Source organism: Dermacentor variabilis, chromosome 11 (assembly GCF_050947875.1).
Source record: "Dermacentor variabilis isolate Ectoservices chromosome 11, ASM5094787v1, whole genome shotgun sequence".
Taxonomy (NCBI): domain Eukaryota; kingdom Metazoa; phylum Arthropoda; class Arachnida; order Ixodida; family Ixodidae; genus Dermacentor; species Dermacentor variabilis.
Genome location: NC_134578.1, coordinates 107567982 through 107581436, shown reverse-complemented (window position 1 = coordinate 107581436; position 13455 = coordinate 107567982). Strand labels below are relative to the sequence as shown.

The 13455-nt window shown below is 49.5% G+C and overlaps 1 protein-coding gene across 1 annotated transcript; it reads right to left on the bottom strand.

Annotated features, from left to right (window-relative positions):
* Window positions 1-4418: 4418 nt before the first annotated feature.
* LOC142563419 (uncharacterized) lies at window positions 4419-7612 on the bottom strand. The gene is made up of 3 exons (XM_075673973.1): window positions 5932-7612; window positions 4738-5505; window positions 4419-4603 (listed from the first exon to the last, which is right to left on the bottom strand). Exons 1-3 carry the CDS (start codon window positions 7610-7612, stop codon window positions 4419-4421), a joined length of 2634 nt encoding a protein of 877 aa, XP_075530088.1.
* Between the last annotated feature and the right edge of the window lie 5843 nt (window positions 7613-13455).

The following is a 13455-nucleotide window of genomic DNA, read 5'->3' as shown; positions in this document are numbered from 1 at the left end:
AATCTATCGCGAATGTTGCCAATCTTCGTTTCGATATTTTTTTGACTGCTTTTTATGGCTTTTATGTCAGCGGACACTTCGGCCTGACTTTTTGCTGATTGCATAAAACGAGTATGCAGATCTTTCAGTAAATGAAAAAGAACCGCATTAGTTCTGCGGGACCATCGCGCAAGTCTTCCAAGGACACTCAACAACCTCGAGCACAAGGCCCGCAGAGAGCTACTCCAGTATATCAACTGGGTCTGGGAGTCTGGCAAACTTCCACAGGAATGGAAAGAGGCAGAAGTCCGCTTTATACCCAGGCCTGGGAAGACACCTCAAATTCACAATATGCGACCGATATCTCCCACGTCCTGCGTTGGCAATGTCGTGGAACGTATGGTGCTTAAGAGGTCGCAGCGACATCTGGATGACACCGATGAGATGCCAGAGACAACGTATGGCTTTAGGCAACACCTGGGCACTCAGGATGTGCTCGTACAACTCAATGAGCTGGTAATTAAGCGGGCAACGAAGCAGGCGCCGCGAGAGACACTAGCGCTAGACCTCGCAGGTGCCTTTGATAACGTCACGCGTGAAAGTGTCGTCCGCAACCTACGCAACACAGGTAGTGGAGGGAAAACGTACTACATCCGAGACTTTCTTCGTAAACGAACTGCCAGGATATGAATAGGAGAGGAGACATCCCAACCGATCTCCCTGAGGAATAGAGGAACGCCGCAAGGTTCGGTCCTTTCCCCCCTCCTATTTAACATGGTTCTCCTGCCGTCGCCCAAGCTTCTCGAATCAATAGACGGCCTGCGCCATGCATTATATGCCGACGACATCACCCTCTGGACTGCGAGGGCAGGGTCGGATGGCTGGATGAAAAACACGCTCCAAAAAGCGGCTGACACGGTCAACAGTTATGAGAAGAGCTGTGGCGCTTGCTGCTCGCCTCAAAGTTTGGAGCTGACCATTGTCAGACCACGTGCATCAGGGAAACAAGCAGAAAATATAGAAATCGCTTTTGATGAGATCCGGATCCTCCCATTACCTCAACTCAGGATCCTAGGTCTCCTCATCAAGCAGACGGCAAGGCAACAGCCATGATTAGAAAAATCAAGCTCACGTCATACCAGATCTTGAACATGATCAGTCTACTGGACAACAGGCGGAGGGGTCTGAAGGAATCGGACACCTTGCGCCTCGTTCAGGCCTTTGTTATCTCGCAAATCGTCTACACAGCGCCGTACCTGCCACTCCTCAAGAAGGACGTCTTACAACTTGACGCAATAATCTGGAAAGCCACGACGCAGGCCCGGGGTATTCCCGTAAATTCATCCACGACAATATTACTTGAAATGGCAGTCCACAACACAATAGCTGAGCTCGTAGAAGCCCACCTATCCAGTCAAAGGATACGCCTTAGCCAGACCAAGGCGCGCAGAAGCATCTTCCGCAAGATCGGATGGCAAGAATCGCACTACACCCGCCACGGCCAATTTCCCGAAAAGTTGAGTGAGAAGCTGGAATGCAAACCACTACCGCGCAACATGAACCCCACAAGGTATGCCGGACGACACGACGCCCGGGCAAGAGCCATCTCCAGGAACCTGGAGGAAGACGAACTGTCCTATATACAGACGCTTCTCTAACGAAAAGCTCCACGAGGGCAACAGTCGTGGTAACCGGGCTAGAAAAGATGGTCACCTGCGAATCAATCAATCAGTCTTCGGAGGAAGCAGAAGAAGCGGCGATAGGTCTCGCACTCCTGCAACTTAACGTCACCAAGATCGTCAGACTCAAAAACTGCATACAAGAACTACAGATCTGGCTGGGTGTCCCTTGCAGAACTAAAATGCTCAGAAACAAACAATCCTAAACAAACAATCGAATTAGTTTGGATACCGGCTCACTCCTCAGTTGAGGGCAACAAATATGCTCATCAGCAGGCCCACGTGCTCAACTCCCGGGCCACCGAGGAGGAGTCAAGGGGATGGCAACCCATCACAAGTTACATAGATATAGCCAAATATTACAAGAATCTCTGGGTCCGAACAGGTCGTCATTGGAATCTGAACCTGGTAACGTTTAACGCTAGAACATTATCTAGTGAGGTGAGTCTAGCAGTGCTATTGGAGGAATTAGAGGGCAGTAAATGGGATATAATAAGCCTCAGTGAGGTTAGGAGGAAAAAAGAAGCATATACAGTGCTAAAAAGCGGGCACGTCTTGTGCTACCGGGGCTTATCGGAGATACGAGAACTAGGAGTCGGATTCATGATTAATAAGAATAAAGCCGGTAACATACAGGAATTCTATAGCATTAACGAGAGGTTGGCAGGTCTTGTTGTGAAACTCAATAAGAGGTACAAATTCAAGGTCATGCAGGCCTACGCCCCTACATCCTGCCATGATGACCAGAAACTCGAAAGCTTCTATGAAGACGTGGAATCGGCGATGGGTACAGTCAAACAAAATACACTGTACTGGTGGGCGACTTCAATGCCAGTGTAGTCATGAAGCAGGCTGGAGAGCAGTCAGTGGGGGAATATGGCATAGGTTATAGGAGTAGCAAGAGAGTTATTAGTAGAGTTTGCAGAACGGAATAATATGCTGATAATGAATACCTTCTTCCGCAAGCGGGATAGCCGAAAGTGGACGTGGTCCAGAGGTGCCTGAACGATGCGGATGGTGGCGTGTCCGTGTAATCCAGCCTGGGTGGAGTCGCGGCCTCTGGATCTGAGCTCTCCCCACCTGCTAGGGGTGCGTCACGGGCAACGTGCAGGTGGAGTCGGATGCTCGCACGGCTAAGCGGGGGAGCTCTTGCCGCAGCCTGGAATCGGAGGGCTGCGGTGGCAGTGAGGGGGAAAATTTGGGGCCCTTCTGATCGACACCCGGCGAAACGCGCGGGTTGACTACCCCCTCCTGATATCCCGGCGCAGAGAATGTGCCCTGGCAAGCAGAACTGGCCTCAGCTTGAAATAAGGGTGAACCTTGCTACGGGTAGAGACGTGGGTCTACTGGATTCCTGACAAGGGATGTATTCTCTTTGTTGAGGCCCGGATAACCCTGGGCCCAACTGTTGATGCCGGGACAATTCTTGGCACAACTCTTGCTACAGGTGAATCCTCTAGTTAAACATGTCACCGTGAGCCAGGCTATACCTCCTCGACCATCTTTGGTGCAAATAAGAAGCATTAGCCAATAGACATCAGTGGTAACTTCGTTAGACAGGATACCAGTAATCTCTCGCAGGAGACAAAAGATCTCATTAAGAAACGCCAATGTATGAAAGCCTCTAACCCTACAGCTAGAATAGAACTGGCAGAACTTTCCAAGTTAATCAACAAGCGTAAGACAGCTCACTTAAGGAATTATAATACTGATAGAATTGAACATGCTCTCAGGAACGGAGGATGCCTAAAAGCAGTGAAGAAGAAACTAGGAATAGGCAAGAATCAGATGTATGCGTTAGAGGCAAAGCCGGCAATATCATTACTAATATGGATGAGATAGTTAAAGTGGCTGAGGAGTTCTATAGAGATTTGTACATGATATGTCGCACTAGGCTTTAAAACACTGACATCAATCAGACATAACGCCGCAAGCACCGCAGCTTTATTGCAGCCTGCGTCCGTGTGTTCCGCTGCTCACGTGTCATGATGACCATGGCCGTGCCGATGAAGCCACGATGAAGATGACGATGAAGTTGGCGATACATCACTTCTTCCCCTCTTACAGGTCCAAGCGTTCAGGAGGCCGTCGCTGTCGGGTCGATCTTCGTAACGGTGGCGGGCTATCCGTCTGGGCCACTTCCGGACTATGTCGCGACGTGATTGGAGTGCTATCTGCAGGGTTTACGGCTACCCTCTGGGCCGAGAAAGAGTCTGAGACAGTTCGACGTCTCACCTGGTCCAAGTGTCGCCGCTGAATTCCTTTCCCGGAATCAACAGTGACCATTCTGGACCCCAGTTGATCTCGCACTACTCCTGGTATCCACCTGCGAAGACTTGTTTGGAAATCGCGCATCCAGACTGGGTCACCTGCCTGAACTGGAGACCCTCCAACTCGTGGTTGGATTTCTGGTGACCTTTCATCGGGAGCGATACAGTCCAGCTTTGTTCTTATTTGGTACCCCAATAAGAGTTCCGCCGGCGACTTTCCATCCTTGACGGCCGTTCGGCGATATCGACATAAAACCCGCGCTATGCGTATTTTGAGGTCCATTCCGGGGTTATTCTTTAGTCCTTCCTTGAGCGTACGCACAGCTCGTTCGGCTAACCCATTCGACTGTGGATGATAAGGGGCTGTTGTGAGTTGTTGCACATTGTTCCGTGCCAGAAACTCACGAAACCTTTACCCAGAAATTGTGGTCCGTTATCAGAAACAAAGGTTTTTGGAAGGCCGAACCGTGCAAATATTGATCGTAGCGCGTTAGCCGTGGTTTGCGAAGTGGCAGTTTTCATTGGAATGCCTTCCATCCATTTCGTTTCCGAGTCGACGACGACTAGGACCATTTGTCCGTCCAACGGGCCTGCGAAATCTGCGTGCAGCCGGCTCCACCTTTCCCCGGTGGCTGGCCAGGCCAAAGGTATCTGTGCTGGTGGCATCGCTGAAGCCTGCGCACATGCGGAACATGAGTTCACCAGTCGCTCTATGTCGGAATCCAGTCCCGGATACCAAAACAACGTTCTCGCAGTGGTTTTCATGGTTGCCATGCCGGGGTGTGTCTCGTGCAAAAGACGCAACACACGCCTTGCCGCCGCCAGGGGTAGAATAATGCGATGTCCCCAGTACACCAAATTATGGCTGACTGTAAGCTCTGTTCTTGTGTTGAAGTACGGCCGGAGATGCTCATGGCCCTGCGGAAGATATGACGGCCATCCCTGGGAAATCCATTTTTTAACCTGCAGAAGGCTGGTGTCTCGATTAGTCAGATGTTCAACCTCGCGGGCGCAAAGCGCTGTTTCCTCAAGAGAGTGGGCATACAAAACGTACTCGTCGGCAGCAAAGTCCCGCGGCTCCTCCATTACTTGCAAGGGCAACCGACTGAGGGCATCAGCATTGGAATGGTCACTGCCCTTCCGGTACTGCAATGTGTAGTTGTAGTTGCCAAGAAACAAGGCCCAACGCTGTATTCTTGCGGCTGCCATCGGTGGTATGGCTTTACCTGGATTGAATAAACCAGTAAGAGGCTTGTGGTCTGTTACTAAGACGAACTGATGTCCGTACAGGCAGTCCTTAAACCGGGCGACGCCGAATACTAGTGCCAAAGCTTCTTTTTCTAACTGCGAGTAATTGCGCTCGCTCTTGGTAAGTGTCCTGGACCAGAATCCGATGGGGTAGTCAACACCATTCACGCGGTGCGACAAAACGGCCCCAATGCCTACTGATGATGCATCGCACTCCAGCCGCAGTGGCTTATCCAGGTCGAAGTGAGCCAGAAACTTGGAAGCCACAATTGCCTGCTTAACTTGCTGAAATGCTTTCTCCTGTTCCTGGCTCCATTGCCACTTGACTCCTTTGGATAGAGAGCATGTAGCGGAGCTAGCATGGTGGCCAGATTGGGCAGGAACTTGGCATAGTAATTTATGAGACCGAGAAAAGCTTTCAGCTCACTCACCGAGGTGGGCTTTGGGGCTTCAACAACGGCTTTGATATTGTCGTCCTTCGGTCGCAGACCCTTCGCGTCGATACAATGACCGAGAAATGTGACTTCGTCTTGCCGAAACTTGCACTTTCCCTTGTTCAGTCGGAGACCATACTCCCGCAGCCGCTGCAGCACGGTTTTGAGCCTAGATGAATCATGTTTTTTTCTCGGCGATGATAATGTCATCCAGGTACACCTGCACTCCAGGAATATCCCCCAGCAGTCCGTCCATTCGCCTTTGGAATATGGCTGGAACAGAACTTACGCCAAACGGTAATCTGTTAAAACAAAAAAGACCCTTCTGGGTGTTGAGGACTGTTATCTTCTTTGCTTCCTCATCCAATGGCAACTGGTTGTAGGCTTGACGCAAATCCAAGGTCGTGAATACTTCGCCACCGTTTAACCTAGCAAAAATGTCGTCCACTCGAGGCAACGGGTATTGTTCTACCACAGTGGCCGCATTCACAGTCATACGGAAGTCTCCACACAGTCGGAGGGACCCATCACCCTTCAAAATGGGTACCACAGGGGTTGCCCATTCAGCGGTTTTTACCGGCGTCAAAACGCCTTCCGCGACCAGCTGATCCAACGATTCAGACATCTTATCTCTGAGAGCATAGGGTACAGTACGGGCCTTAAAGAACCGTGGACACGCGTTTTCTTTCAATTGAAATGTGACCGGTGGTCCTTTGCACAGGCCGAGTCCCGGAGCAAACACGTCGGCATATTCGTCAAGCAGCTGTTGCAGACCTGTGCTGACAGCCTGTATTCCAGCCGGTTGCAGATTCGCTACCACATTGGACAACATTGCCACCCCAACTTCATTAAATGCCTTGATGGTGTCTCTGCCCCACAAAGATGGTCCGGAGCTGTCGACCACTATGACAGTACCAGGAATATCTTTCCCGTCGCACGTAGCGGTCATGCTAAGCTGGCCGACAACAGGAAGTTCTCCCAAGAGATAAGAGAGCTTGAGCTGAGAACTCTCCAACGGAGGCCAGAGCTGCTTGTACTTGCGGAACACCGTTACGGGAATGACGCTTACCGGTGACCCCGTGTCCACCAACATAGTGAGCGGAACGTTATTCCAACTGATGTCCTTGTAAATAGGCCTAACCTTGCGGATAGTGGCTGCGTGATGGAGAACCGCTGTAATCGTGTGCAAGGCGCCGTTGTCGTCCGAGCTTGTGTCCTCTCCGGCTGCCATGGCGTACGAACCCTGGCGCCGTTGTCTTCCTGGATAAGATCCCTGCCGACGGTCACTATTTGTGCTAGACAGGCACATCCGACGTAGATGTCCTCGTTTTCCACACCGATGGCACACCGCGCGAAGGTGTTTGCACTCGTCCTCAGCATGTGATTCTCCACACCTTCCACACACGTCGCGTTGTTCCGGCTTGGGAAGTCGCTTAGAGGAATGGCGCTTTTGTCGGGCAAAATGTACTTCTGAGTGCGCCGAGCTCATGCTCCTGGCATTTTCAACAGCTCTCTGTGCCGAGACAGCAAAGTCTGCAGCCTCTTCTAAGGTGAGCTTCCGTCGCGTCAATAAATGGCGCCGAACGTCTTCATCCAGCACTCCGCAAGCGATTCGATCCCTCAACATGCGCTCCAATGACGTGCCGAAGTTACACTTCTCAGCTAGGCGTCGAATGTCCGCAATGAAGTCCTGAGCAGCTTCCCCGTCTTGTTGCGAACGCATGAAGAAAGCATAACTTGCAGCGATCTCGTTGACCTCCGGAGCATAGTAATCTTCCAGATACCCGACGACTTCCTCATAGCTCAGTTCATTCACCTTTTTTGGTTGACACCGGCCCTGCACCACACGCACTGCACTGTCCGTGAGCGAAGCGATGAGCAGCGCTCGCTTCTTCGTTGGGTCCACGATGCTAAGAGCCTCAAAGTACGCCTCCAGGCGAACGCGATACGTAGGCCACGTACCTTCTGCATCAGCAAATTCCGGTGGCCGTCCAGCACTCATGCTGACGCGGGTCTTCTCACCTAGCGATGCTAGGCCTCGTCGCCACTGATATGTCGCACTAGGCTTTAAAACACTGACATCAATCAGACATAACGCCGCAAGCACCGCAGCTTTATTACAGCCTGCATCCGTGTGTTCCGCTGCTCACGTGTCATGATGACCATGGCCGTGCCGATGAAGGCACGATGAAGATGTCGATGAAGTTGGCGATACATCAATACAGTACCAGTGGCACTCACGACGATAATGGAAGAAATGATAGTCCAGATGAATTCTAAATACCACAAGTAACGCCAGAAGAAGTAAGAAAGCCTTGGGAGCTATGCAAAGATGGAAGGCAGCTGGGGAGGATCAGGTAACAGAAGATTTGTTGAAGCATGCTCGGCAGATTGTTCAAGAAAAGCTGGCCACCCTGTATACGCAATCCCTCATAACCTCGAGCGCACTGGAATCTTGGAAGAACGCCAACATAATCCTAATCCAAAGAAACGGGACGCCAAATTCTTGAAAAATTATAGACCGATCAGCTTACTGTCCGTTGCCCACAAAGTATTTGCTAAGGCAATCGCAAATAGAATCAGGAACACCTTAAACTTCTATCAACCAAAAGGACCAGGCAGAATTTTGTAGATGGTACTCAAGAATGAACCATATTCACACTATCAATCAGGTGATAGAGAAATGTGCGGAATATAACCAAACCTTGTATATAGGTTTGATTGAATACGAGAAAGCGCTTGATTCAGTCGGAACCTGAGCAGTCATGAAGGCATTACGGAATCAGGGTGTAGACGAGCTGTATGGAAAAATACTGAAAGATATCTATAGCGGCTCCACAGCCACCGTAGTCTTCCATAAAGAAAGCAACCAAATCCAAATAAATAAAGGCGTCAGGCATGGAGATACGATCTCTCCAATCCTATTCACTGCGTGTTTACGGAAGGTATTCAGAGACCTGTATTGGGAAAAATCGGGGATAAGGGTTAATGGAGAATACCTTAGTAACTTGCGGTTTGCTGGTGATATTGCCTTGCTTAGTAACTCAGGGCACCAATTGCAATGCATGCTAACTGACCTGGAGAGGCAAAGCAGAAGGGCGGGTCTAAAACTTAATCTGCTGGAAGCTAAAGTAATGTCAAACAGTCTCGGAAGAGAACAACAGTTTACGATAGGTAGCGAGGCACTGGAAATGGTAAGGGAATACATCAACTTAGGGCAGGTAGTGACCGCGGATCCGGATCATGAAACTGAAATAATCAGAAGAATAAGAATGAATTGGGATTCGTTTGGAAGGCATTCTAAGATCATGAACAGCAGGTTGCCCTTATCCCTCAAGAGAAAAGTGTATAGCAGATGTGTCTTACCAGTACTCACGTACGGGGCAGAAACCTGGAGGCTTACGAAAAGGGTTCTACTTAAATTGCGGACGGCGCAACAAGCGAAGGAAGAATGATGAGCGTAACGTTAAGGGATAAGGAAAGAGCAGATTGGGTAAAGGAACAAACGCGAGCTAATGACATCTTAGTTGAAATCAAGAAAAAGAAATGGGGCCTGGGCATGTCATCTAATGAGGGGGAAGATAACCGATGGTAATTAAGGGTTACGGACTGGATTGCAAGTGAAGGGAAGAGTAGCAGGGGGGGCAGAAAGTTAAGTGGGCGGAGGAGATTAAAAAGTTTGCAGGGAGAACATGGCCACAATTAGCACATGACCTGGATAGTTGGAGAAGTATGGGAGAGGCCTTTGCACTGCAGTGGGCGTAACCAGGCTGATGATGATCATGGGGAAGACATTCGCGCACTCCCACCATTCCTTGACCAGAGCCGAATAAACAATATACTGGCAAATGCAGGCAGGATCCTTTCCCCACCCCTGCCTCCAGCACAATATATACCCAGAAAGATACAAAAACACATGCCCTCACTGCAATGCACTAGGCATCCTTCGGCACGTCATAGGAGAGTGCAATTTTTCCAAACACCACCCCCCATGCACCTATACTCATAACTAACCCTCCTATTATCCCCACCCTTTACGAGCGATGGGAGATCTTGCTATCCAGCCCCGCCCTGCAAGACCAGCTCCGACTGATCCACAGGGGCCAGGCGGCCCTGGAAGCATATGGAGCCCGTGAAGCGGGAGCCACCCCATCAGGCGCTTAACGGGTTCCATTTCATAATGGACCAGTAAAGTTGTGTCTCTCTCTCTCTCTGTCTCTGCGACAGCAGCGGTGCAGTTACCCTGCAGCCGGCGGAAAGGAGGTGGCGCTTCGCTTTCTGCCAATAGCTTTCTATCTCTTGCGTGTGAACCGGTGACTTCCTTAATCTGTCGGACCACATCATCGCCGACTGGAGGACTACGCTCACGAGTTTGTGCGGGACGAGCTGCTGGCGCGACCCCCACTCGGTGGCCCCGAGAGGATTGTGCAAATTGTTGAATGCCTCCATCGCGGCCAGCGAAAATACAATCGAGGCCGCCTGATGACGGGCGACAACGTTCCGCCGAGCCACCAAAATTACGGCGGCATTGTAGATCCTAGACCATGGGTATTAGGCATAATCTGCGTGACCACCGGGATGCTCCGACTATTCAAGTTCGACCGAGGAGACGCGGTGACACTAGGCCCTATTATTGCAGCCAACGTTGAACCGGGGACCGCCATCCACAGTGATGAATGGGCCGCATACAACCTCATCCCGAACTTAGTGGATGCTAACGGAGCGAGCCTCAATCTGCAATGGGAAACAGTAAACCACAGCTTGAACTTTGTGGACCCGATCACGGGCGTTCACGCGCAAGAAGATAGAAAGTTATTGGCAGAAAGTGAAGCGCCACGTCCTAGCTCTCCGCCGGCTGCAGGGTAACTGCACCGCTGCTGGAGTCGCACCTCACATGGCTGTGGTGGGATTCAATTAATGGCCACACGCGCTGCAAAGACTCATTTCTGCTTTTGTAAGAAGCCATCGCTCGGCGCTACCCAATGTGAAGGTACATGACAAATTAAAGGAAAATAAAGAGCAGTTTTATGGCCCTTTGCTTTTGTATGAATGTTTCCTGGCATTGCTGCGCGCTCACATACACGGTACGCCTGCGGCGCAGAACTTCCACTCACTTCGTCTTTATATATAAGCGCGAGCTCCGAGCGATGTGTTGAAAGCGCAGTGCGAAAAGAAGGCGCACACCATGGCTGTGCGCCGGCACCATGGCCTGCACCAAGCGCTCCGAATCAATCCAAAGGAAAGCCGCGACAAGCAATCGTATATAAGCCTATTGCAGAAACCAGGCGCACACCCATAGAGTTTGTAAATAAATACCCTAGAGGGAAATGTGGCGCTAGTGTCTACGGGGGCCTAATTATCAAGGGACTTTACGGGGGCTCTCATGCGCGTTGCCTCAACCTACAGAAGCGTCTCCCCGCAGACCGGCTGTACCCGGTTTCGAGCCAAACCGGGTATGACGTGGGTCAGGGGTGCACTCCCTGACTCCCGGCCCACAGATAGGCACTTGTACGCCTAGGGAAAGACGCTGCTAGGTGCTGCTGCTGAATCCCTATGGTTTCTGCCGGCTCACCTAGGTCGAGATTCACGTGGTCTTGTTACCCCTCGCTTGATCGTGTTCAGTCATGCCGTCCTTGCGCGGTGACATTGTCAGCGACAGTCAGGTTAAATTCTTAAATAGGTCATGCCTGCGCCTAACTGAGTCTATTAAAACCTGCACATTTAGTTTTGCAGGCTACAATGCAGTGCGGCTTGTGAGAGCGGTCTCCGTGATGCGCTTCCAGCGTGTCGATTTCGCCTTTTATTTATGTTGGCCGAAACGACGTTGAAAGCAACATGGATCCACAAGAAATATGCGACAACATCAAGGTAAGTCTACCGAAATCACAAAATTCTAAACATTAAGCGCTGATGGTTGTTTTCTTTTAAATTTTAGGCCTTGATTGATCAACGAGACGTGGCCTCCGTCGGGCTGGTTTTCAAGGTGCTCCCTCGCTGCCTTGAAGATGCTGATGCGGAGCACAAAATGCAATAGCGTCACTTGCTTAACGGCAAATTGATAGCTACGCTGAAGCGAATGCCGTGTCTGCTGACTTTTAACCCCGAGGTTTGCACCCCCTTTTTCCAACGGCATGCCGATGCATACGGTCCGGAACACGCTTGGGTTATTTTTGCCTCGGTTGAAGATGTTTCACTTTTGTCGCTGCTCGCTGCGGTAGAAATGCAGACACTTTGTCGTAGTTGTGGCTCCGCTACAGAATCGCATTACTGCGGTGAACAAAGCAAGTGTTGTGGTACATACTGTGCGCATAGTTAAGCACTTCACCCTTTGTTGGACGGTCGGAAATATTGGTCCCACTTTTCAGGGCAGCTTCGCTACTCTGTAGCGGTGAAGTGTAATTTCTACAATTGAACATTGCTGTGTGGATATGTTTCTGAATCACTAGAACCATACTTTCTTGGTTCATTTGTTTTGTCAAACAATGCGATAGAGCGATTGCGCCGGTTGTTACTTCCATTTCTACTATGTTTAGTTTATTCTATCGCCTTGCTTCAAACCACCACAGCGGCAAATGGACTCTTTTGATCTAAATTCCGTGTTGTCATAATAGCTGGATTTTGGTGCGGTTAGGTGTCTAAATTTTTCATGGCCACAGCTACCAAAACAGGTGATCAAATTACTAGCATTGCGAAGAAATCGCATCGCTACATATGATAACTGCATAGCCTTCAAGGATTTTCAAGAAGCATCTTTTTTCTAAGAACCCTTGCGATATTGGAAAGCCCTGAATGAGGCTGCTCATACAAGCAGGTTCAATAAGTATAATGAAAGCGTGCTCAAAGTTCATGTATAATGTACTGGATACTCTGGCTGCTTCTAATCACATCACAGGTGACCACGGGTAGGTAGAATGGGTCTGTATAATGGAACATAATATGCCCACTGTTTGCTATTATGGAATTATTGTTGGCTTTGAGATTTTAAGTTATGTGAAAAATACTTCTAAAAAAACTACTTGTAGTGTCTTGGACACAAAGCGATCTGTTCTCTGCTTGTGTCCATGAAAGGGTCAAGATGCACACAACATTCAATGGTAAAACCATGCACATAGTTTTTCAAACGAAACCCTCTTTGCCTCTTCCTTGATCAGTGGGTGGTGGCTGCTGCAGTCCTGCCAAATATTGGTTACTGTGTGTCTGGCACTGGATATGTGCTGCTTGGCATGTCCAAATACCAGCTTCGATTACCGGCTAAGTGCAGCTCAACATGTACCACTGGGTAGACAAGTAGAACAAAAGGCAAGAAATTAAGTATGCAACAGGAAATTTAAGGTCAGCCACAGAGAAGTCGGAAAGCCAGCATCAAAAGCAGCCGAGTGTGAACGAAAATGAACTAAACGAGACCAGGACATGCATTGAGTGTAGAGCTAAAAAGTGAACGTGTTATTATATTTTACTGAACATTACAAAGGCTTCACGAGCAACCGATTTTCACATATGCATGGAATCTGTTAACTTTCCTGTGCAAAACTCTACCGGAAAGGATATATTGCATCCATCAGTGTTAATACATTTTCTAGCGTATTTTTTTTTGTTTTCAGCCAACACACACATCTCCGTTAAATGAAATCACTGTAAATGGCTGCCACAAGCATATTACAAGAACTGTCAATTGGAAGCTGTTAGCTACCTGTAGGACAAAGTCATGTAAGGGTACATATAGTCTTTGTGTACACATTGACTTTATATGTTTTACTAATTTGACTGGCTCCTATTGCACTCCAACTGGATAGCAATAACACGTAGACCACTTTATGTTAGAGCTGCTCGAAAGCCTGCGAAAAC